Here is a 27,643-nt window from a genome sequence, read left to right on the forward strand (position 1 = left end):
GTGTAGTAGTGTATAGTGTAGTGTAGAGTGTAGTAGTGTATAGTAGTGTATAGTGTAGTGTAGAGTGTAGTAGTGCTGGAGCCGTCGCCAGGGATTGGGAGGTGTGGACCGCCACTACGCAACACGCTGCTGCCGTGACCATCACCAGGACAAGCGGACTGAGAAACGAACGAACTGGCTGATTGTGATGTAGATTTAACCTTTGAATGACCTTGCCCTATGAGTGAAACTAATCAACCTACGGGTTCTCATTTGACGAAACAAATTTTTTTTTATTTGACATTTCAAATCGTTCCAAGTTACAAGCATACTCTTTAAAATGTATTTGTGCCAAATTTCAGCTTGCTGGCCTTTCTAAAACACTGTTGGATATCACATCGCTCAGTCACTAATTTGTTGCCAGTGTCCATAAAGCTATACAAATATATTCTCACACACACACATCTTCTGGATGATAAGACGCACCCCAACTTTTGCAATAAAATACGGGGGTGGGAAGGAAGTCCATAAAATGTGGTGACACTGGACTTTTTACGCCAGAAGCATCACAAAGTAGCTTCGAGTGGTTACCAAACAGAAACGATAAAGCAACACAAAGACCCCCCCCCCCGCGCCGTATAGCCTCAACAGACTGTTAGCGAGCACCTATTAAGGCCGGCACGGTACACGAGGGGGTGAGTGGCCAACATCACGCTCAGCTGCCTTTGCATCCCCAGTGGTGATGTTTACACATCTCACCAGGTACTCATTTGAGGCTGAGCCTATCTAGTAGAGGCCCAGAAACGGTTCACCGGTGTTGGCCGTGAGTGGCAATCCAACCCGGATCACCAGGTTCGTAGCGCAGAGCGCTAACCGCTACACTACCGCTCCCCCCACATACACACAAGAACACCGAATGATGCTAAAAATCCCTCACTTAGCAAAACCAATTCACGAATTAATATTTGAAATTCCCATCGTCAGAAATCGTTACAACTTTCATCGCCTTCCATCGCGTGCAATTCGAAGCACCGTTGCCATCTGCGGCAAAGTTGTCTCTCGCCTCTTCCCACGGGGGCCCTTTCCGACGTGAAGGACACGCGGCATCAATAGCGCCGCAGCGCACACATCAGGGCGTTCGATCCCACAATGCACGGCCTACGCCGATGTAAACCCCCCTCCCCCTTCCCCACCGCCACCATCGCCCGCACCTCCCCTAGACGCATTTATAGATTCAACCAATTGCACTCGATTGTCATGCTTAGGTAGAATATACACACGCGTCGAATTAGCTACGTGCGAGAATCGATCAACTGTTTTGCGCGCAAATGAACGTTCTGGCCGTGTGCGAACGGGGCGAACGAAGTTGTCCACAAGACGGAGACAATTTGAAGTAATACTGACAAGAAGTTGAAAACGAGAGACGTGACATTATTCGAATCTTGAGTTGAATCGTGGGCTCCACATCTTGACAGCTCAGTGAATTGCTGGGAAGGGCGGCAGCAGTAGAAAATTAGAAGCAAAACAGACGAGACTTTGAAAACAAAAATATGGCAAATTATTTGACTCATGGTCAACGTTAAATCGCATCCGCTGCACAAATCATGGAACACCTGATGCACAAGTGGAACATTAAAAACTCTCCAGTGTGCGGCTGTGGTCACCCAGAATAGACCGTATAACGTCAAACAATGCAATGCCCCATCCACAAATACGAAGGAGACATCACAGCGATACTCTCCACTGTTCCTGACACGGTTGTCTGGCTTGACCACCTGCATGTGAAATTGCAGTTGTTGCTCGGCATCTACATCAGCCATACGAAAGAAGAATATTAAAATTTTGCACTTGAATCGTGGGCCCCAATTCTGAACAAATCAGTGAACTGCTTGGGTGGGTGGCAGCAGTGGTAGTACTGCAGTGGTGATCGCTCAGCCATCAATGGGGCTGTTTTCGTCGAATGTTCCCGCAGGTGTCACGATCCATCGCCACTAGCCGGGGCTCCGCAAGCACCGGGTTTGAGCGGGGGCATCCCCTCGGGCGAGTTTTGGTCCGGTCCAGAATCAGAATAATCATATTATTTACCGCACCTCCTATTAGCGCGGCTGGCTAAGTACGGTTCGAAAGACGACCGACATACACAATATATACTGAAGGAATCCTTTGAGCTATGTATGACCCTCTTTTTCACAGTTGTCCACAAGAAGGAGGAGGCACACTGCCTGCTCATTGACAATGGCAGCAATCAATCCATCACAGGTAACTTTCCACGAGGAACGATTGACGTTTTGTGGCTCCCATTGGTCCGGCGATTGCGAGAGTGTTGTGCACACTCCAAGGCAATTATTTCCTGCAGTTAGCCAGGAAAGGCTCGCTGAGTTTCAAGACTACGTTGAAGGAGCGTGCTGCATCGGAAAGTTTGGCCAATTTCATTGATGAGTGTTTGGCTCGTCGCGGACAGTCATAGTTTCTGGAGAGAACTTTACTCATACGAGGGGGAGTCATTCAAAGTTCCACACTGAGAGAACTGAGAATCCTTTGCGATCCTATCTCATTTGAGACACCTCACATTCCAAGCCAAAATCACCTTGCATTCATCGACTGTCTCCCTCATCCGAGTGCTAGCCAGGCTACAAACAGCTTAGCATCTGAAAGGTGATGAGATCACGCACGCTTACGTTCAATTAGTCACAGGCAGCGTGCTGTATGCATATATGTAAATGTTATGTGAGTTTATGGGTCTCTATGTGGGTCTATGGGCATACGTGCAGGTCTATGGGTCTGACGACGGACATAAGTGCGCGCAAACCAGCGCACGTTTGCGCGCAATTGTTCACGGATAACAATTCCGTTTTTCTTATTTCATTACTTTCTTCCTGCTCCCAGGGGGAAGGCACATTGTGAGCTGGAATCGTTTTAAAATGCGCGGAGGTTACGCACGAGTGAGAGGCAGTGGTCGAATGCTTTTTTGGCGTTTCACTCACTCGGATGCGGCCGGAGTTACGCCTGGCAAACGACTTGCATCGCAGGCTCCCTTCAGAGAAAGCATTTCGCTAAACGCTCGGCCTTTAGGCAATTGCATTGTACAGAAAAGGAGAACCACTGAAATGGCTCCATTATATGATAAGTATCGAGAAAAGTCGAATATTGTGCACCCACACACACACACACTGCCAGCTTCAATTACTGTGTATGTATAATACATCAGCAGTGGAGAAAATATGACATTTAATTGTCACCATAAACTTGTTTTACTGCCAAGTGGGTGCATAGGGAATTATGGGTACCAGCTGATGTAATAAAGATGTAGGAAAGCAATTAAGGTTAGATGATTTGAGGACAGGTTATGAGCATTACATTAGCACGTAGGCAGAATTGGCAAAGTGATCCTTGGTAAGATGTGTGCCCAAAGTCGTTTGGGGAAGGGTCTTGCAGGAAAGGTGCAAAAATGATGGGTGAACCGTGCATGACAAGAAAAGTAATCTATGAGCTGTCGGTATGCCCACTAAACTTGACATTCCTCACCTTAACTAAAAACCAATCACACACATAAAGGCTTTTAAATCGAGACAGGGCTATGCCAGCAATTGCAAAAGCTTTACAGATTATTTAGCGATTATATTTCTCATTTATGCTGAGCACTTTTCTTATCCCCCGATCGTGTTTACATTTTTTTTCTCTTTACAGCAGGGATTTTCATTACGCATTTCCAACGTGAAATACGGCTCCGTAATAGTTTGTTGAGAATATTAAAAAAACGAAGAGAAGTATTTCCATTTCAAATTCCGAAATTCAGACATTAAACTTAAGTGAAAATGTGAAAAAAAAAAAATTAAATCCAGGAGAGCTCCTTTTATCCATGGTGATGCGGAGAACCAGGATCGCAGACCCTGTCACCCGCCAGGGACATCCGCAAATTTATTCCACTTAACCGTGGGAAGAAATAGTGGATAATCGCGCATTATCCTCTACATTTCCGCCCATAAACTCTTCTTACTCGCAAGATGGTTGCGGATAATAGGATGCCGTCCTTAAGGTATGTTGGGGGAAATCTACAGATAACTGCAGATGATAGGAAAAATGGAGTCTCGGGCAACAGGATATTTCAAGTCACGGGCAATATCGCAGCGGTTAATGGGAGTCCTCCTCTATACAATATCCCAGGAAGAGGAGGAGGGCGAAATAAAAACCGCTGCAGTGGCGATAATTGGCAACGATTTTAAGAAGTTTGCATGCACGCATAAACGAACAAACAAACGGAGTGGGTAAATAACAACGCTCGCACCTATTGCGTGGGCCGGATAAACAGCCCGTGGAACGGTATATCTGTCATTCCTTTAGCCGGGTGGCTGGAAACGCACAACGCATGGGCCACACCGGCCAAGATGAAATTGCAGCGTCCGTGTAATGTTGTGAGGGGTCCTATTGGCCGTGACAAGCACATTAATCACAGGCGCGATGGCTACAACTATCTCCGCAACCAGCAGCGTGATGTTCAAACCGCCGCCCTTCCCCACAACAGCTACTGGGTGGTTGATGATAGGTATCTGTTAATGCAGCGTGGAGCTACAGAGGGAGGGGCGCGAAATGTTCCAAGCAAGAATCGGGGAGGTAGGGAGGTGCGTGGGGAGAAGAGGCAAGCGGGTGACTTGGCAGGGCTTGAAGTAAATAATGCCGCCAGATAAAACAAAAATCTCTAGGAAGCAGTGGTGCCCCTGCAACTTAAAAAAAAAAACACAGCATATCTCTGACGCTTGCATTATTTTCTTATCAACTGTCAAGATTGGTGTGTATTTCATTAAACTTGTTGTCCGTGAATAAAACTGCAAACACAGAGATACGTAATAATTTATTTTGCTTGCCAGAAAAAGTCTCGCCGGGTTTTCATGATTCATTTTCACCACCAGATCCCTGGCTTTGCGATGCCGTGTAGAATTGCGTGTGCGGAGGTGGAAAAAAGCGGTTAGCGTAACCACACTACAAACTCAGCGACCTGAATTGAATTCCCGGCCACAACTAACATCAGTGGCAAATGATATCTGAACCGGTTCTAGGTACCCCATTCACCAAACTTGCATTGACCATTGTGGTGAAGTATGGTCAAACAGCACCCCGTGACTGACATGGCATGGGGAGGCCTTCAACAGGAAGTGCATCGACCAAAGGTTTTTAGTATTATTATTAACAACGCATGTATGTATGTATGCATGTTGAAATTCTTTCGCGCAATACGTAGTCAACCGTGCTCATCGGAGGTGCGGGGAAGAACAACAAACTGAACGCAAAAAAGTTTTTAAGAATTGAGTTTTCAATCTACAACAATAAATGTAACTATTTGTTTTGTTCCTGGACAGTGTTATATCCTAATTGCTTATGCCTCAAAAGTACAGAAACTGTCTATTATTCCCGATAAACTTTTATTTTGTGACCAGGACAGTGATATTTTGAAATGTACCTATTTTCCAGAACATTCCAGATAGATTCAGTGCTGAGTAAACTTGGAGTAACTTCTAGAACATTCTAGAACTTTCCAGTAATATAAATAGGATTTGAAATACAGCGTCCTTAAGCCCACCAGTTCAGTTTAGTTCCAGCTGCCTGAGTGGATACAAATCTGCATTTACCTGAGAGGGCATCAAGAGGCTGCAAACATCCGGCAGACGAATTCTGCGATGTCTGCGGCTAATTTATGAAGACAAGAGTGAAAAGGTACTCTGTGGAAGCATCTGCTAAGATGTGTGAGGCCTACAATGTATATTTCGGCATGCCTGTCGGGGATCAAGACAAACCCTGGGCACCTCATTTCACCTGCGAGCAATGCAACAAAAACTCTGGAAGGTAAGATGGACAATTATTGCTTTGAATTTTACGTTGTAAAATTTGTTAAAAACATTTAATTTGTAAAAGTTTTTAATTTTTAAATGTTTTACAATATGATATATTTGAAAAAATATATCATATATGAAAAATGTTGCGAGAATCTCTTACACATTAGTCATGGGTGAAATAAATGCATTTTGTAGGATGGTACAGGCGGGACTGGCCACAGCGGACCGAGTACTCTGTGGGGAAGAACAATGTCATGTGGGAGCCACTGGTGGACCCCTGGAAGGTGCTGATGCCACCACCGCACATCAAATTGGGCGTTATGAAACAATTTGTCAGAGCTGTAGATAAGGAGTCGGCAGCCTTCAAGTACCTTCAAGACTTCTTCCCTAAGTTGTCTGAGGCAAAGGTCAAAGCCGGTGTCTTTGTCGGACCACAGATAAAGAAGATCCTGGAGTGCAATGAATTCCCCAAGAAGCTCACTAGTAAGGAGAAAGCGGCTTGGGACAGCTTTGTCGCAGTGGTTTGTGGCTTCCTGGGCAATCACAAAGTCGAAAACTATGTGGACCTGGTTGAGACTCTGGTGAAGAATTACGGCACAATGGGCTGTAGGATGTCCCTCAAAGTCCCAATCCTTGATGCTCATCTTGATAAATTCAATGAGAACATGGGAGCGTACTCGGAGGAGCAAGGCGAGCCCTTCTACCAGGATAAACTGGACTTTGAACGCCGCTACCAAGGACAGTATAACGAACACATGATGGGAGACTACATTTGGGGGCTGTTTCGCGAAAGTGATTTATAGTATAATTGTAAATCTCGAAAAACTACTCACCTCTAAATCTTTTGTCGTAATTTTTGTATCACTCTACTATAAATACATGTTAATTTTGATTCATATGTTGATTTTTTCTGACTTCATGTGAACGAAAAGACACAAATTCGCCCGTTTTCTCATTGAAAATCGGTAAATTTCAAAATATCACTGTCCTGGTCACAAAAGCAAAGTTTGTGGGGAATAATAGCCATTTTCTAAACTTTTTAGGCATGAGAAATTACGAAATAACACTTACTACCCAGGAACAAAAATTGTGTTACATAGTGTAATAAGAATAACAATACTGCTTACAAGAAGTATTGATAGTTATTATAAGTACTTTAAAAAATAAAAATATTATCCTGCCCGTGGTGTAACGTTTAGCACACTGGCCTTGCGATACAGAAGTCGCCGTATCGATTTGATCTCCGTGTTGTTCGCTCGGCAAGTAGAAATGTGTGTTAATGGACAATCGGCAGGTGGAATGTGGTGGGGTAAAGCGTGGGGACTCCCACCTCTTCCGAGACATTATGGCCAGCGTGGAAGAGTAGGCCAAATACCCACCGGAGGTGCGAAGAGGGATAGCGATACGCTGCGGAACATTCCGCTGTTGTGTCGCTGATGTTCCTTGGCGTCGTCACCCCCCCCTCCCCCGTTAGCCGTTCCAACGTTACCTTCCGCAAGCTGGGGCCTGATTACTGTGATCTCGTTGCAGAACTCAGAAGATGACAACGCTCGCAAGGAACACGCTAAGTGGAAGTGACGCGGGCCCTGCAGCCGTTTATATCGCCACGCAGGAAAATAAAAGCAAACAAAAGTTAAACAGAACGAGAGAGAGAGAGAAACTAATTACAAAAGAATAGGACGTAGATGTTACGAACACGGAACGGAATGCAAAGTGTAGTGTAAGCACTTTATAGCAAGAAGTTATTTTAACAAGCAACCAAACTAAATTATGTATCATTGTTGGACTGTGTTGCCTAAAGGAACACGATCGATACGCTAGTTCAGCTATCTTTATTGTAGCATCAGCTTTTATTAATGATGAGAATCATTGATGCATCTTTAGAATCCGTGTGAATGGGAAATTATCAACAGAGCTTGTATACGTTGACTAATTTCCTCCAAAAATAACTGCTGACCCGATTTCAGAACTTGCAAGATGACGATTATATATCCAGTAAAACCTCACCGAGTCTCGAGACTGGATTTCGGGATTGATATTCAACAGGGAAATGTGGCCAATGTGATTACTCACACCTCTCCCAAGGCTTCAGTGCAACATGTAAGAGTGGGCTAAATACCCCCTAAATAAGCTGTCCAGAGCTCCGCCTCGAGCGAAGGCCCCCTTCTGCCAGCAATGCCATGAGCAAGTAATTGCAGGGCTGCATCTTTACATTTTCTAGTTGGGAAATACTGCTGACGAGCGCGTAGTACGTGGGGGGGGGGGGGGGGGGAACCGGAGGAGCCAGAGTCATCTCACACGCGTCCCAGGCACTGACACTCTCTTGGCCATCTGTGGACATCTGTGCAAAAAGAGCTTCGTAGCAGAGGTCGCAACCGGGTACCCGAAACCCGTACCATACCCGATACCCGGCTACCCGTACCCGGCCGGGTACGGGTACGGGTACCCGTTTGCGACCCTGGTGCGGCCGGGTACGGGTACGGGTAGGCCGTGAGTCACTGGTGAGTAACCGTTTGTCACTCATTTCCAGAGGTGTGGACTCGAGTCATGTGACTTGGACTCGAGTCAGACTCGAGTCATGAATTTGATGACTTGCGACTCGACTTGGACTTGCATAACAATGACTTTGTCCCACCTATGAGATGTGGACTCGAGTCATGTGACTTGGACTCGAGTCAGACTCGAGTCATGAATTTGATGACTTGCGACTCGACTTGGACTTGCATAACAATGACTTTGTCCCACCTCTGCTCATTTCCCAACGTCTTGTCTCTTCTCACAATTTAAGTTCCTAGAATCAACCCACCCGCGCCTGCGACATGGCTTCATCCCAGAGGTCGCAATCAGGTACCCGATACCCGTACCCTACCCGTTACCCGGCCGGGTACGGGTAGGGTACGGGTACGGCCGGGTACGGGTACTCGTTTGCGACCCTGGTGCGGCCGGGTACGGGTACGGGTAAGGAATCAAAACCCGTTTGCGACCTCTGCTTCATAGCTCATCGGATTCCTCCAGTAGAAATTAAAAATTCCGATTCGGATCAGCCACTGCCAACTCTGGGCCTCCAACACCTGAGAAGCGCTGCGGGTCACTGAGTCAAGCTCTAACCAGGCTCGAAATCTGCTTAGCCTCTCGGATCAAATCAGATAAGGTGCATTGCTGGTGATTAACTGCAATGAGCAAACAACCAATCCTTTGTGAATTATAACTCAAGAGGTTTACTTTACTTTACAGCCTTATATAAATCCACTGCCGGATGAAGGCTTCCCCGCGCCGTGTTGGAAGTGGATCTTATTTGACCATACTTCACCAAGTTGGTCAGTGCAACTTAATTAAGGGGGTAGGGTGGTGGGGGGGAAGCAGAACCGGTTCAGATATCATTCGTCACTGATGTCAGCCGGGAATCCACTGGATTCATGAATGCAATGTTGCAAACACCGATCCACCATTCCACCCCGACCATTTACTGCATAAAAATCCCAATCTTCTTGGTTCTTTCGGTAAAGTCACGTAGAATGGAAACAAGAAAAAATAATAAAATAAAACATAATGAAATAATTCTCACGACGTTTCGGCCACAACGCAAGCAGCCGTCATCAGGTGAAGACCAGGTCTGTCGGGGGAAATGATGCTGTCTCCCCCGACAGACCTGGTCTCCCCGACAGACCTGGTCTTCACCTGATGACGGCTGCTTGCGTTGTGGCCGAAACGTCGTGAGAATTATTTTATTATGTTTTATTTTATAATTTTTTATTGTTTCCATTCTACGTGACTTTACCGAAAGAACCAAGAAGATGAATCCCTGCAGTCACGAAAGCTTTAAATCGAAAAAAAATTAAAATCCAAATCGTTTAGCCTTCATACATTTGTCCAATTTAAAACATCTAAACAGCAACGGTTTTTTTCACGAGTCCACATTTTCGTCACACTGTTGGATTTTATTTAATCTTAATTTTGTTTTCATCCTTGAAACAGAATCTGCGGCCCCTAATTGCTTCTTAATGCCTTCATTAGTAATCGTTCCTCTGCCTTGTCTCCTCCTGTTTATTGAACACTTTTATCACCAATTGCTTTATCTGAGTAAGATCCCTACGATATATCAACGCTGATCTAATCATCGCCTTATTGACTGGAATTTGTGTGGCTTTTATTCAGTTTTTTAGCTAATTATACGGTGCTCCGATTCTTTCATTTTTTTTTGCTTTTATTAATATCCTTGGGTAGTAAATGCGGACCATTATTAAGACGTCGCAACATCGGCCCACACTTTAACCCGAGCATTCACACAAATGCCGGACAGGCCATATGCACCCAGCACAAGTCCACATAGGCAAGCAGCACTAAATACTGTGCCACAACAGCGTGGGTCTTGCTAATACTCGTCGTTGTTGTTGTTGTGGTGTTTTTTTTTTACACCGCTATTTTCAGTTATTAACACCACGGCAGGGGCCTGCAGCGAAGATCACACCTCTGTGTGTGCCAAGCCATAGTGTTGGGTGCAACTTTACAACATATCAACAGCAGCAGCAGCCACGGTCAAGTCACTGCTAGATGAAGGCCTCCCCAATCCAGAATCAGAATATTTATTTATCCTGGATAAATCCGATGAGCTATGAAGCTCTTTTTTCCCCTACAGATGTCCAGTAGGGGCGGGTTAGCAAGTTGCTAATGACAAATGACGCAAGACACGATGGGAGTGCAAAGTGTAGGAAAAGCAAGCCAATCGCTAAAAATAAATGCATAAAATAAATAAAGTGTATAAGTTCAAATGGCATAAGTACACCAATTCCCAAGCTTGGGTAAGTCAACAAAACAACAACAAAAACAGTCCCAGGCCACACCAAGAAAACAACACACAGTCCCTCTACAACATTGCACATTAAGATAGAAATACCGATACACGGGTAACGATGAAAGTTACAAATCAGATTTGCAAACTAAGTTGTATCCAGCATAAATCTTCTGCTTTGGGGCATTTTTTGAAGGAAGATTTACCATGGTTAGGGAGGAAAGAAGGTCCTTCCAAAACGTCGTTGCTGCAAAGGTAAAGTCTCTGTCACCTTTTCCTATTCTTGTTCTTGTGATAGTTAAAAGGCAATTAGATAGACGTCTGAGGTTTCTTGGGTTTGACAATGGGGTTAATGAATTAGCTAAGTATAGCGCAGCTTTGCCAATAAGGATTTCACGGATGAACAGGACCCAATGGAGATGTATTCTTGCATCGAGTGACGTGAGGTCGCCATCGCCACCGCTCGCTATACGGCAACAAAATCACCACGCAGCACCTTGCACATGAGCTGACGATGTCCTCGCTGCATCTCATCGGTCAACGCACACTCCCCCTCTCTCTCTCTCCCGGGTGAAACGTTCCATCCCTCGGCTGCCACTCCGTCAACCGTCTCGACCAATCGGCCGCCTTCCCTCCCGTGATGGCACGTCCTGCCCAAGCCCACTCGCTTTAACATGACAGCTTGAATTATGTCATTTAACCCGGGTGCGTCCTCTAATCCACGTGTTCCTCTCCCTGCCTCCTCAATTAAATTACGAGCCATGCATCTCTCCACGCCTCTTTGCACACCTTTTTGAGGTTTCTACCCATTTGTTAACGACCGTTGTTTTTCTTTTTATGAACCATATGCCAGAGCAGGTTGTACGCGCCGATTAGAAACTTTCTTCCCGAGACACATTGCTACGTTCCTTTTCATGCTCAAGTTCAGCTGCCTTAAAACGCTCGACTAGTATACTGTGCATTATCCCAACATACAGCACGGCAACAAGACACCGCGTGGACATTTAGCATCATCCAGAGTTGCCGTGACATGGATATTTCGCGATATGCCGTACTGGGTGAACGGTAATCATATCGCCGGTCCAAATCGCACCACGTGGTCGTTTGTGGCTCCTCCTCGCACCGTTGAGTTGGAGGCTCTCTTCGCGAGTGAATACTGTGTTGAAAGAACAAGTTGAAATGATGATTGTTGTTGTTCATTTCATTATTTTTTTTAATGAAATATTACATCTTCTGAGTATTGTTGAGTTGCCCAAGAGAAGTCATGGTTTAACTTTAACATTTAAATTTGAAGTTGAGCCTACAACCGATCCCGTGGCCTTGTTGGGTGTGTGACCACCACATTCGCACAACACAAGCCGCGCGATATTATAATAACAAAAAAGTTTTGCTCACTGGCCGGCTGACTGGCGCACGCGCGGGCAAGTGCCCCGGTGGCGACGTCACCGTGCACATCTCTGCGATGACAACGACTGAATTCCACAGCCCGAATGAGCCAGGTGACGCCACCATGCCTCCCCCACCCACCCTCCACCACGGCCGTGTACCCCACGCAAATGCGCGGATGGTCGCGAGTGTTTGCGTTAAAATAAAAGGTCAAAGATGTAAATCAGGAGATGTTCTCCTTTAAATGAGCGATTTGTAAAATATACATATATACACGAATGAAATCACATCAATTGACAGAGCGACAGTTATATTACGGCAAAATTGCTTTTTGGTTCATAAAACTACGTAGCGGATGTGTGTGTACCTCATCGTGCATCATAAGGGTTGTCTATAGTAATGATGAGACAGACTTATGGCAGGCTTGCACCCAGTAAACATGGAACGTCGTTGGGGGGGGGGTGGGGACGCTGGGCGAGCGTTGGATCTAACAGTGCCAACCGCATGCCAACAACGTTGGCCAAACGTTGCATGCTTCCTTGGTATCGACCGAATTGCAGCTGCAGAACTTCGAATCAATCTTTGCCTGCGCTGGACATTGCAGCAAAGGCACAAAAACAACACGACGGAAACGCGCAGCACAGTTGCAAAGCTGTTAACATACTGATATCGCGATAATCGTCCCGTCGTGACACTTGATATCGTATCCAATTGCGAAAATTTACATCTCTACATCGCTTTGCATTCCAGCACTCAGACAGCAGCACCCTCCACTGGACCAGACAGGAATATTTGTCACGGGCCAGGAGCTGTTGATTTTGTTCTCCGTTAAAGTTCCGTGCGAACGGAGCGAGTAAAAACAACCTGCTCCTTGCAGCCGATGCATTGGTGTGCATCTTTTTGACTCTGGGACGAGACGCTGAGAATACTCTCTGCATGTGAGCTGCCCTCCTGGCTCACGCAGGCAAGTGTGCATCTTTTTGCTCGCCCCCGTGCCAAATATTGGAATTCTCAAACCGCGCGGTCCCGTTGCACCTGCAGGGGCGGGAGTGTTATTCCGCTGAGCCACACAGCCGCACGTACTTATAAGATTAGAACACAGAGGCCTGTGGCTGCATGGCGCATGGGTCAGATAATTGAGCTGCCACTGCTGAGTGTGACGGCTTTAGATCTGGATTTCAGCCACCCATGATTCAACTGGGTTCTCAAGTCGAGTTGCCCACCTGTGCTGGTTTTCCTAGGGCCATGCTCATTTTGAGGTGGCTGTCATGGGAAATCTGCAAAGTCTTCGGAGGACATTAATGATTTACCACTCAAGACAATTCATGTGCATACTCCTGGACATCTGTGAAACTACTGGGCGTCTGTGCTTAATAGCTCATCGGATTCCTCATCATCTAAATAAATATTCTGATTCTAAATAAATATTCAGATTTACATATAGTTCCCACCTCTTATGACATTGTGAGATACTCTTCGTAATTATACTTTTTTTATTAGAAGTGGCAACCATATTTTCAAGTGTAGCGGGTTGATGGCCTCAGTCCGATCACCAATTACATCTCAAAAAAGCCACTGCATGAACTTTGAGTCTTCACGTAATATTGACAAAAAAAAATCCCACTCTTGAGAATGAAAAATATCCCTTAGGACGTGGATAAAAAATGTCACGTAAGAGATCTCAGAACAATTTCCTTGAAGTCTACTTCCGCAGGCCATTCTCTAACGCGCCAGGGGGGGCGGGGTGATGTGCCACTCCGTGACAATTTCCGAATAGCGGGCTTCATCTCGTAATTCGATGCCGACAGCACACTTGGAATGAATTTGTGGATAGAAAAAAACTAAAATAAAAAAACAACAGGGAGCTGTCGAGGATGGCACGAATCCCACTTGACATGGTGACGGATCTGGCACACACGCACACACACACCCTGGGCTACTTCTTGTAAGGGGGGAAGACTGTGGCGGAGACTTCTAGACGCACGGCAGCATAAGCAAAGGACGTGGAGACAGTCTAAACACGTGGGCTTTACGCAAGCAGAGTGAACAGGGCATGCAGACAAACCAACGGACGCAAACAGGCCACAAGGAACTGCGCATTGCCCTGCGTGTATTTTAGCATTATTTTTGTTACAAAAGAAAGCAGAATTTACATAATAATTAGATTGTGCTTCAAGCTGTATTACCACGGCTGCAAAATACAAAACTGCTTCAGGAAAAACCAATGCAAAGCTGCCTCGTCAAATTATAATTTCATCCCTGCTTTAAGAACATTACCTCCATAACATTGGTCGGCCTGAGCAGAACAGAGTATTTAAAAAAAATTTCGATGCAACCTTCATTGCCCTATGGCCCACAAGTATATTCATAAAACACATCATAGCATATGCAAATAGCAAGGTAAAAGTGCAGCTCTTTAATTTCTTGTTCACTTCGCTGTTGGTTGGATAGGCCTTAAACTTGCTCGGGTGCGGTAGAGCGAGCGGCTCTCAGTCAAAAGGTCGTGAGTTCAAATCCTGGTTGGCAGTTGACTCAGCCCATCATGCCTCTGGGGTCGATAAAACAATCAACCACTTTGTGGGGGCCACCAACAGTGTTTCTCCCTCCGGATAAACTCACCCCCATCATAGGAACGAGGAATTCCCACCAACGGCTCAGGGCTGTACGCATAATAGATACGCCCTAACTCGATGATAATTATGCGCAAGAAATCACTTTTGATTTGATGATTATGATAATGATTTACGAAGGTAGTTCAACTAAGGGGTTAATTCAAAAAGGGATCCTTTGCATACCTCACATGCAGTCATCCAAGTGACAAATGGCTTCCATATTTGCACGCATTCCTAAATGCCCAGAGACAGCCAAGGTGTGGGACTTTTTTTTTTTTCCCTGCGTCTCATTTTATCATTATTCCACCGATGCCACAGGAATAAATCACCATAATCTTATTTGGGGGCTCTGGCACGTAAAAAAAAAAAATCCATACAATTATAATCGGCCAAAAATTCATATGCATTTTCCACTTCTGTCTTCGCCCTTTTATTTCGTACAAAGGTGCGAGGCTCCGTACACGGTGGTCTGCATAGCGCCAGTGTGTACCGTGAATTCAGAATTCAAAAAATGGCTCGCTCACACCCCCCACCACCACCAGCCGATGCAAATTAAATTCCTGGTGGGATTTCTGTGACCAGCGGTGACTTAGAATGACTAGAATTAACAATATTCCGCAAGCCACGTGGGCATTTATTTATTTAAATACCAGCCATATGAACACTTGTTCATTGTGCTGGGAATTCTGCAGTTGGCATTATTCGTTGTTGTTGTGGTTTTGCTGTAGTCTGGTCACATATTCGCAGGGAATTTTAAATGTTTGATTTGAGTTACGATCCTTTGTATTGTCACGTGGTCGATAAAGGGGCACCTTTTACCATCTGGGTATCGTGGAGATTTTAGAGCAGTGCTATTCGAACTTATTAACATGTTAACGAACAACAGCCACAAATAAAAGGTGAAGGTGCAGCCCTGAAAATGCCCACTCACGCCACTGCAGGGAAAAGGGCCTCCACCCTCTAGAGGGCGTTTGGCCTACTCTTCCACGCTGACCAGATGTCTCGGAAAATGCGGGAGTATCCACATTTGACTCCACTACACGCTGCCTGCTGATCACATAGTAAATGTTGTGGATTTACTCTCCAACACACCGGTGGGCTGAAGTAGTAAACTCATTGGCGCGTTGATTACGTGACAAACCTTACTGGCTGTGTCGGGCGGTGGAGGGTTACGGCACATTTATACTTACGCGATCTAACCCAAAAAACCTTTATTATGAATATTGTTCGCGAAAGCCTACGTGTTAAACGTGTTAAACCGATCGATTGTCGTTCATACATTATGCTCAATAATGTGAGCATAATCTAAATGCAGGGCTGCACCTTTTACCTATTTAGCACGTATTCTAACACTGTGAATGGACAGGCAGAGCCACTGTGACCTATTCTGGCCCATATGAGGATATGAACAGGGACGTCTGGCGTTCAGGGTGGGGCAGTGGACATTGCCGCTGTGTATGGAAAGAGCTCTCAAACTTAAGTGTTTCTTACATCTGGCTTCCAGGCACCATAAAGCAGCTTAATAACGGCCTTTGGCAACGCATTTCAACCTTGGGAACCCACATCTTTCACTTTTGAAATTGAAAGTGATAAATTGGGGCTATTGCTATTGCGTGCTAAAAATAAAAGACGGCGTTTATAACAAAGGAGCTTTTAATTGATCTGAATAAAACTGTCAAAGGCACATTACATTTCCCATCTCTATAGCCTGTGTCTACATTTTTTTTCCAAATCTTTTTTGATAACCCTGTAGGCCGAGACAAGATCTTACGGTGTTTCTACCGCCAGTATAATATTTTTCTTTATGGACTCGTACAAAAGGTGTACCTGCGTGGCGGCGTAAACCTTGGCGCAGGGTTTTCAACCGATGTCATTTTAATTCACGGAGTCAGTTTACACACGCGCCACGTGACATTTACGCAAAAAAACAAAAACTAGCGCAAGGCTGCGCGCTTGCACCATTAATATTCAGGCCAAACAAATAAAATCATCTGCAGACGCAAGAGTTAAACGGAAATCTGTGAAGGTAATATGAGGCGCGGCGGCACTGCCTAATCACGCAGTAACATTTCGTCTGCACAAAAGTGATTCACAAAATATGACTTTAGTTTAAAATCAACTGAGCCAAATGTCAAGGACTCAGTCCTGTGCATCACAATGGCGTGTGACCTATGATTTGCAAATGAACGCTTACCCAATTGCAATCACTCTGGCAGCTGAGCTCTATTTTATATATATATATAAAACTAAATAAAAATGTATATGAGCGAGCTGTATGCCAAGGTCAAAGCTTCTGTAAAATGGCTTCTAATATTTTAAAAAAAATAATTGCTGTTATTCTGTAACGTATTACGCTGTACCGTATTTCCCCGCATATAACCCGCGGGGTAGACTACTTTTAACAAACAAAACAAGACCCTGCGGGGTGTATGGAGGTGCGGGCGATCCCAAAAATATTTTACACGTGTGACATGTCATAACACCGTTGAATTTTTTCATGGTAGGACTATCCACTATGCAACACTTACCTTTGACTAAAGCACTGCTGAATAAACCACTCACAATAAAATTGCGCATGTTATCACATGTTAAATGATTCCAATTGGTTGTACAATGAAACGACAATGTTTGAAGTGGGCGCGCTTCGTTTACCGTAATACTTTCAGTGGCTGTAGGGGGGTGCGCAAGTTCCAGCCTTGGCTCTGGATTGCACAGTGGGAAGGGCCTTAACAAGCGTCTACCAGACGCGGAATCATAATTGCCGAGTCCCTTAGGCCGCTGCTATTGGCTGAGCACGATACAGTCGCGACCATGAGCTTTGTATCAAACTTCCAATGGCTTTATCTTCTTGGTTCTTTTGGTAAAGTCACGTAGAAGGGAAGTAATAAAATAATACAAATAAAACATAATAAAATAATTCTCACGACGTTTCGGCCACAACGCAAGCAGCCGTCCTCAGGTGAAAACCAGGTCTGTCGAGGCGACAGACCTGGTTGAATTCAGACGCTGTCACCTGAGGACGACTGCTTGCGTTGTGGCCGAAACGTCGTGAGAATTATTTTATTATGTTTTATTTTTATTATTTTATTACTTCCCTTCTACGTGACTTTACCGAAAGAACCAAGAAGATGAATCCCTGCAGTCACGAAAGCTTTAAATCGAAAAATTCCAATGGCTTTGTTGCCAGGAGGCAATGGCGTTACCGTGGTGCCGCTATTGTCTGCGCAGTGCGCAATCTACCAGTGCTCAAACTGTACAAGGGTAACTACCGGTCTGTAATATGATGAGGTCGAATGCTGGTAAGCCTAACAGTACGCTTACTTACTTATCTACCAGTTATGTGTTACTTAGTTATTGGATATTTACTTTTGATTTTACTGTTAACAATTGATGGTGGAATGTATTACAAATGTAAACTTTGTATTAATATGATGGAATTAAGCTGCGTGCGGTAACGAAGTTAAAGATATGAATGCATGCGGTTTATATGGAGGTGTGGGCTATCTGATTTTTTTTTACACAAAACGCAATTTTTGCGGGGTATATGCGTATGCGGGCTACATGCGGGAAAATACGGTAATATGCGTTATGGTATGCGCCACTGTGTGTCTTGTGAAATATTGTCGCAGATAATATATACACATTGCATACAAATACAGCAAATGCGATGCAGAAAAAATGCACGAGCCACTTTCATAGTAACCAACGTCAGGCTGCTTGACAGGGTACCAAAATGGCTGTCACTTCGCTTTTCACTGTAAAAATAATAACGTGCACTTATAAGGCACGTTTCACACACGTCTCAAGGTGCCGTGCATGAAAATGAGAAGGGTAAACAAAAATAAACAAAAATTACTGGGTGGCAAAATAAGATACCCGAAGATAAGAATAAAACGAATTCGGGAGAAAAAAAAACTTGTTTAAAGAGAGGGAGAGCCTCATCTCGGCACGCAGGGAGTACCACAACCTGGGGGGGGCACCAGGAGAGAGTTTCACAACTGGGGTGCACCAGGAGAGAGTTTCACAACTGGGGGGGGGGGGGGCAACAGTAGAGAGTTCTACAACTGGGGGGCCCACTGCAGTAAACACCCGATCAGCACAAGACCCCAGCTGTGGGTTTGAATTTTATCGCAAGAAGCAATTGCTTGATAGGCAGCATATGGACAGCAGGGTGTGCATACTTCTGTGAAAAAACCTGCGCGGCGCCAGATCTGCATCGGAATGTTCGTGTCGAACCCGTGGCTAGATGCTCTTGAGAAAAGATTACGCAATCCAATTTATCTGAAAATGTATTTAAAATACGGGCTGAACATCCATGTTAGTTTGATACTGTCGTGATGTATGTACGTGTCTTGAACTTTTCTCCCACCGCTCTTAGCCAACTGTGCTCTCTCGTCATCGTCATTAGCCATTATCCATTCACTGCTGGACGAAGGGCTCCCTCAGCCGTGGCCGTCTCTCTCCGTATCGCCCCCTTGCACACGAGCCCATTTCATTGCTCCGTCTCCCCGGTGGATGCGCCCTTGCGTGTCTTCCCTTACTTCGGCTGCAACTCTGTCACCAGTCTCGACCACCGGCCATCGTCCATTTTTTGCTGATGTGTCCCACCAAAGCCTCCGTACTTTTTTTTTTCTTTAACAGTCAACACGGTATTTCTAACTCGTGGCTCGCCGATGTATGTGTTTCCTCTCCGTGTCTCAGTGTACTTCTCAGGCATGAACCTCTGGCGTGCCTAATGGCTTTTCAGATGTTGCTCAATTTACTTTGTCACAGTTCACGTTTCCGATCCATAGGTCACAGCAGGTAGTGTGCACTGATTGATAACTCTCCTCTTCGGCCACATTGGCGTACGTTGATTTCCGTTATTAGATTATACTTTACACTCCGCCTTGCTCTCGTCGTCATCTTCATTTCAGATTGTTGATCCCGCTCCCGGCCATGAGTTACCGTCCTCTGCTGCATTTTCCATTTGCGTCCCTCCGATAGAAATCATCAATATTTCCACGAATAAATACCACCGTAAATATGTGCGCTGGTCGTGAGTACATGAAAAGAGTGCGTAAAGGAACAGTCCTGCAATGCCTTGCTGATGCCAATGTTGGCAGAATTGGCTTCCACAAGAGAAGGAGTTCGCAAGAGCCCCTCCAGAGGGTCTGTTGGCCAACTTCTACCACGCTGGCAAAGACGTCTTCAGATCCGGTGGGAGAAACCCACACTTTACCCCACCAATCAATTAATCATGGTTGTACCCATTTATACCGCTTTTGGTGGACATCGGCAGGCAGGAATTCAGGAAACTCGCCCCATCGTTTCAACTGCCGCTGCCAGGATATTAAATCGAACCGGCGACCTTCTGGATCGCAAGCCCAGTGCTCTCACCGTTTCAGAAAGATATGGCAGCATCTTAAATGCATGAATCAAATTGGAAATAAAATTCAGCGCTTACATCGTTACCGCTGTTTTGTAAGACTATAAATGTATTCAAAGAAGGAAGGGCAGATACCTGAAACATCAGTCTGTGCAATAGTTGCATGTCATTAGTTCGGGTCAATGATGAGTGTAGTGAGATTTTATTTTTCGTGTGCCCTACTGCCAAGGAATTATCTTAATGTTGTGCATAAGTGTCAATTGTGCTGGAAGATAGAGTGTAAATACTGTTTTAAACGGCGTATTTTTCCCTGATTAAATTGAACCTTTTAGCCAACTAGAGTTCATTAAGATGTTAAATTCATTTCTCATTTCTGAGCAAATAGGGGGTGCGGAATTTGTATTAAAATACCTCAGAAAAACCCCTTCCATTTAATTTTCAAATGAACAGACTCCATATACATAATGGATGGAGATAAAAATTGGATTTCATTCAAACGGTGATAGCACTTGTCAACACAATTTGAGGATATAAACCAGAATGGAATTTTGTAGAACATGAACCCTAGTAATTGATGCATCAACAATGCAATTTATCAGACAATTTGCTTCCATTGTGCTTGCCTGAGGATGGCCTCCTATCTCGCAGAGTATGCAAACGGACAGGAAAGATTTAAGTGTGGATGTTCATTCAAACCAGTCAAGGGTAAACTCTATGTACCATGCTGGCACGGGTGTCACTGCACAAGCAGTGGAAGGCTTTCTACGAAAGGTCACAGCCAGTGCAACAGTGGATGAAAATGTATTCTATCTTTTAATTATTAATATTATATATTTTTTGACATGTGCCATGTGTCTCCTAGGATTAAAACTTCACGATGAAAAAAAATGACAATGCCTCTACATAAGCGGTTTAAATGAAGCCACACAACGCTTTGAATATTATTCCTAATAAAAATAAAATAAAAACATCGACATCAAAACATTTTGAAAAGGTCACACGTGCTGCAATAATAATATCATCATACAGGCATGAACATAAGTTTGGATTATCGCGGTGCACAAAAGCTTGAGACTGTAAGCATGTTGTTTAGTACAGTACACGAGCGAGACTCGGGAATGGACACCGACTTAAGTTATGTACAAGATAAGAGCTAAATTTCGATTTAAAGCTTTCGTGACTGCAGGGATTCATCTTCTTGGTTCTTTCGGTAAAGTCACGTAGAATGGAAATAATAAAATAGACTCTGTCTACTCGACAGACCTGCTCTCCACCTGAGGACGGCTGCTTGCGTTGTGGCCGAAACGTCGTGAGAATTATTTTATTACGTTTTATTTTTATTATTTTATTATTTCCATTCTACGTGACTTTACCGAAAGAACCAAGAACAAGATAAGAGCTGTGGTTATTTGCCAAGTCAAAATAAGTGTGTGCAATATTTTCAGAGCGGGTGAGAGCTTGAGTAGATAGCAGGATATACCAACTACGATTGTAGCGTTCATCTTCTTGGTTCTTTCGGTAAAGTCACGTAGAAGGAAAATAATAAAATAATAAAAATAAAACATAATAAAATAATTCTCACGACGTTTCGGCCACAACGCAAGCAGCCGTCTTCAGGTGGAGAACAGGTCTGTCGAGAAGGCAGAGTCTGAATGGCACGCCCCAGGCTTGGATCGACTATTTATGCTGGGATGGAGGGGCGAAGAGTGTCTTGACAAAATAATTTGCATATCAAGAGGAATTTAGCATATTTATGGGAAATGCAGATATGCGATTAGTACTACTTGTGAAATGCGTAGGAGGTTTGGCGAGGGGTTTAAAGTCATTATGCCCATGCATTATGCAGGATTAGCAGTATCAAAGGGAGGGAGTAAGGTTAGAATTAATAAAGGGAAGGAACATTCAGTCTAAATCTTGTTTAACATTCACTGAGCCATGCACCCCCCCCCCACCCACCCCGTCTTTCTGCTGACTTTTCTCGGCCCCCCACGTCCGTTTGAATAATATCTAAATTGAAAACTAATTTCTCTAGAACTGCTTTTTGGGTTTAGTTTCTTGTTCTTCCCCGCATCTCCAATTAGCACGGTTGGCTACATACGGTGCGAAAGAAGTTCAACATACGTACACAGACACTAGATGGAACATTGTTGCGATTGTTGCAGCGTAGGAAGACATCGTCCGGCAGCTGACTGATCATGTTGAACTTGATGTATGTTGAACTTATTTTGCACCGTACGTAACCAACCGTGCTAATCCGAGATGCGGGGGAAGGACAACAAACTGAACACAAAAAGCAGGGCCGAGAAAAGTCAGCGGAAGGAGGGGGGGGTGCATGGCTCAGTGAATGTTAAACAAGATGTAAACGAATGTTCATCGCTAGAGAGAATGAGTAATAATGCTACAATCGTATTTTGTATATGTTGCTTTCTACGCAAGCTCTCACCCCCTCCGAAAATATTGCACACGCATATTTTGACTTTTGATTTAAAGCTTTCGTGACTGCAGGGATTCATATTCTTGGTTCTTTCGGTAAAGTCACGTAGAAGGGAAACAATACAATAATAAAATATAAAACAATAAATCGAAATGTCGTGAGAATTTTATTGTTTTATATTTTATTATTTTATTGTTTCCCTTCTACGTGACTTTACCGAAAGAACCAAGAATATATATTTTGACTTGGCGAATCATCGCAGCTCTTATCTTGTGGTGGCGGCGGTGGTGGTGGTGCGGGCAGTTTGTGTCACGTGTCGCGGGAGACTCACCCTTGGTTTAGTTCCCACTGCTTGCGCACGCAAAGGTGGCTGTAGACAGGGTCAGGCAGGTAGCCATCCCGGCAGCTGCAGTCTCCTGCGGTGGACAGATGGGATCAGAGTTCAGGTGGAGAAGGGGGCGACAATGGGGAAAAGACTCGGGATGCAGCTATACGACGATCCAGCGAATAAATCGCACAGCGTGAGATCCGTGCTAATCGTGTCGTCCGTTTTGCAAAAATACTGCCATTTCGTTATATGCCGTCGGTCATTTTATCTTCGCTTCAAAACGTCCAGGTCGAAATGTTTATGAATTTGCCGAACAATTATACTTCGACAGAAATAGCTACCGTCGATTGAATACGTGCTCTGTGAAATGTTATTGTGAGCAATTCATTTGCGTGGGGGTTATACAACGTAATTATCTTCATCGTTCAATGAATTATCAATTATATTATCACGCGACTAACAGCATGTGCGTTATTGATTGTAAGGTTGCAAACATTAGAGGGCATGATAGTCTAATGTCAAGCGAACTGCATGCCGTTTAAAAACGTTCTAGTGAACTTTATTTGTACCAGAAACACAGCAAAGCAGGAGGACACCGCAATAAATAAAATTTACAAAGTTGTGAGAAACTGATATCAGAATAACCAGCGATGTGGCTGAGCAGCAAAGCAAACGGCTCACAATCAAAGTTTGCAAGTTCAAACCTTGGTTTAGGGGTCGAAAATATGAATATCTCTTGCGGTCGATAAAATTAATATCGCTTTGTGTGGGAAAGTCAATAGTCATTGTCCTATGGCAACGTTTTTCCCCAACATAGGAATGTGGAATTTCCATCACTGGCTCTGCAGGACTGTATATGGGAAATGAACACTTTGACTTTTGACTCCGCTGCTTGCTAAGTTATTATAGCCGGTAAGCCTCCTTTAATATCAGCATAATCATTGTGTTGTGAAACGTGACATCGCACCTTGGAAAATCACAATCGCAGAAACCCGAGAAAAAATACGGTCAGTAATTTACATGTAACTTTATATGCATGCGAAGCTTACAGTCTCGGGGTGTAGCAAGTATTGTCAGGAGGAAGACAACCTTGGGGAATTCGACGGGTTATGTATATGTATACAGTGTCAGTTATGGGCAGAGTATGCATATTTACATCCATCCATACAAAAATGTGGATGCTGCCTGGGTATAATGGTTAGCATACTGCACTTGCAATCCAGAGGTCATTGGTTCAATTCCACCTTCCAGCACGGCAGTTTATGGAACGTTGACATTTTCTTAACACCCGCTCCCCCCTCGCCTCTGGTCACGCAGCAGTATAAATGGGTTCACGAGAATTAGTCGATCGGCCGGTGGCATGTGGTGGGTTAAATTGTGGGTATTCCCAGCTCTTCCAATACACCTGGACAGTTTGGATGAATAGGCAAAAATCGCCTCAAGAGGACAATAGATATTTAGCAGATGCCAGAGAAATGCACAAGAGTGCATGTTTGGACCAGGCCTCGACTGGGTATTTCAGGCCATGTGTTCTATATTCATGGAAGACGACGGCAGACATGGCTGTGGCCGTTAGATAGCACCGAGAGGTAGAATGTTTAACATCCAGAACTGACAATCATTTGACCACCCTCATATCCATTGTAAACTGCCTAATCGCACTGCCACACGTCAGGTCAACCTGTTGTTCAACTACCACTTAAAACCGGTGTCTAGGTCAGCTGAAGGTCACACAACATGACACAAGAACGTCAGCGAGGTGGCTTGACCTTCAATTGTGATTATAAATGTCCTCACTTTGACTGTTAAAATGACTGTGAAATCGGTGGGGCCACAACTATTCACGTTTGGCATTGGTAATTATTGACTTTCCATAAAACGACTCGAGCGTGACCTCGGTTAAGTGAAATGCATCTTGCAGATGAATGTGGAACAGATTTGCAAGAGAGTTAATGTTATCACGAGCCGTGGCCAATCCTATTTAAACGGGGACTACAGGTTCATAAACTGTTTGAAAAAGAAACCAACTTCTGGTCGTTCTACTAAAAATGACATTCAGCCCTCAAGCGGACATTTTTTTGAAACTTAATTATTAAATCTGAATATTTTCTATTGCACTTTTTTTTCTTTCAACGAACCAAATTTATTATTCTGCCTCTTCCCCTGCAGACCACAAGTCATCTCCCTGCTCACACAAAACACAACACCCGACTCTTGGAGCCATAAGTATAAGGTCAAAAAAGAATATGGTCATTGCTGGAATATGAAATGAGTTTCCACATGTAATATGCAGAAAGGCCAGAGAAAATGTGTATATAGTCGGATTTAGATGTCTACTTTTTGGCTTTCTCCCACACAGATATGCTTTTGTATTTGGTCGGATCGAAAGGTAAAGGTGCAGCCCTGCAATTGCTCGCCTCTCTATTTTAACTTTTTGATTCCAGTCTGTGATCAATAACTGCCTTGAGATTCCGTGATGTGTTCTCCAGTTGTCTCCCTACAACTGATATCTTTACGTACGGAAACACAAGAGTGAATCTGTGCTGGTAGTGAATAGACCAAGATGACGGCGCAGCCCTGCAATTGCCTTCTAATGCCACTGCTGGCAGAAGGTCTTCCACGAGAGAGAGAAAGAGTGCCCCTTTAGAGGCCGGATGTCTTAGGTGGAAGAGGTGGGTGTGCCCACACTTTGCCTCCGTACTATTAGCTGTGTTTATATCCCATCTATACTGCTGGCTGGACAGAGGCTGGTGGCATTTAAGATCCAGCGAACTCCGTATTACAAGTTCAGTAATAATAACTGTCGGCCACCGAAGATTTACTTTAGTCACAGCCGTCCATTTTTACAATTCTCCGGATTCGCTGTAAATGTTTGAGGCTCCAACAGCCAAACTAGAGGCAATGTGTCGATTAGCTTAAAGGCAGTAAGTGTATCTTGAGAAACGACCCAAGCCATCGGAGATGAGCTCCTTCGTTTTTTTTTTTAAATCCTTTATATTAAGTTCACTTGCTTGCTTGCTTGCGCGCTTACGACCGTGCAAATCTTTCGGTCGTTTTTTAACCCACTTCCCGTGATCCAATCGAGCTGACATTTTGCACACAGACTCGTTGTGCGTGACAATTTTTTTTCGTGAAAATGTTTTTCCAAAATTTTCCACTTTTTAAGATTTTTTTTTTCATATTTAATTTAAAATACCAATGTGATAAAAATGAAACTCTTACTCAAGAAAAACAGAATTGAATAATACAATAAAACCGATGCCACGCATATAAAGGATTTATAGTGAAAAACTTTGTTTTTACGGGTTAATTTTTTAGTATTTTGGAGGGACAATCGTTTACAAGACAGGCAGTAAAAACCAAAGCAATGTGTTACAGTTGTTGGGAATTCGACGGCGACAAAAAAAAAATCCGCCAACGCACGCAGATTCGGCAATCACCTCTTCTTCGCGCATCAGCAACGCCGCGGTGCACTCCAAAAGAGCCGTAACGTCGCATTCACAGTGACGCACGAATAAATAAAATGACGACGCCGCGATTGGCAAGTCACCAACGCGCCAGGCGTGCCGGGGTAATGACATTGCTGCCACGGCAAAAAGGCCACTCGTGAAGCGCCCATCAAATTGAGCACACGTGTTTTACCGCAATAAGTCCTTCGTGAGGACTGAGCCCAATCGGCTCTGACGGGTTTTGTTAGGTTTTGTTTGTCGTTGGGAGTTCGTAAAGGGCCAGAGCATCGGCACACAACCCACGAGGTGCTGTGAAGGGTCTCCTCCGGGCACTGCGAGCAGACATCATCATCGCAGTACGCTGATAGTGCACGCTCAGCGAAAGCGCTGCACCGTTGTTTTTTTGTCGTTGTACGTTTGTTGTTAACCATTCGCCTGACCGCCGCTGACGAACGCCATTCGCCGCTCTCCACCCGGCGGTGCGGTGATCTGTCGCAAACTCAGGGTCACAATTCGATTCAAGTAACCGACTCCTCCTCATCTTGAAAAATGTTTTTACACTACAGGCGAATGGTTGTCGCCTCTAGCAGCGTGAATAATGATAAACCAACGAACGGATGAATTGTCACATCCGTAGTGTAGGTGCCCTAACCCTGCCCCCTCCCCAATGGTCAACTGATATCGAAGGCACCCAAGCCACATTCGAAGCCCCTGCGTCTCGTCCCTTGGCGCTGCGCACGCTCAAACAAGCCGCCATGCCCGTTATTAGGCCATTAAAAGCAAATGTGCTAGTGGACGCGTAATGTTAAAGTGGGCAATCCAGGAGCTCCACAAAAAAACAGAACAAATGAATTGCTAATGTACATCCACAACAGCTTGCTTAGTCTATAATCCAGCTGCAATAGTTTTTGTTTCGTTTTCATACACGTACAAATATGATTATTACAATCACGTAACAACTGCTAATTCCACGCAAGTTGCCAACGCACGGGGTCGCGGTGCGTGGCCCACCGCCACGCGAAAGAGCGGTGGGCGATTCGGAACGCTGCTTGGAACGACGCAACCACACTGACTTCACCAGCCGACCGTGGAATAAACAAGTTTGAAGACTCGTGCACACGCGTGGATCCTGCAACGCTCTCGAGCACGCGTTGTACCCTCCGAAGCGTTTAACCCTCTCCCGTTGCCGACGACGTACGTGCAGGACGTGCGCGTCATCGGCGCTACGCCTCTCAACGTCAAATTAACTACGATCCGCGTGCGCGCATTCCGAGATTCAGAGATGAATGGGACCCCCCCCCCAACCCTGCAACTTGCAGACGTCTCGAAACGGGAAAGGGTCAATTAGCGATACCAACGCTGCCCTCCGAGCTGCGCGATGAGATGCAGTCGTAAGGCGCGTGACGTGTGACATCGTCGACTTGGCCGAAAAGGCTGAACGGTTTCGTCCCATTTAGGGCTGATTTTGAG

At 44.8% G+C, this 27,643-nt stretch overlaps 1 protein-coding gene across 1 annotated transcript in view; it reads right to left on the reverse strand.

Annotated features, from left to right (window-relative positions):
- ASTN2 (astrotactin 2) overlaps nucleotides 1-27,643 on the reverse strand; it is a 469,553-nt gene that overhangs the window by 246,410 nt on the left and 195,500 nt on the right. Inside the window, exon 9 of the mRNA XM_078616120.1 lies at nucleotides 22,728-22,812. Within this exon, the coding sequence (XP_078472246.1) occupies nucleotides 22,728-22,812 (85 nt within the window). The remainder of the gene's footprint in view (nucleotides 1-22,727; nucleotides 22,813-27,643) is intronic.

This window comes from Lampetra planeri, chromosome 49, assembly GCF_965212315.1.
Source record: "Lampetra planeri chromosome 49, kcLamPlan1.2.h2, whole genome shotgun sequence".
Lineage (NCBI taxonomy): Eukaryota > Metazoa > Chordata > Hyperoartia > Petromyzontiformes > Petromyzontidae > Lampetra > Lampetra planeri.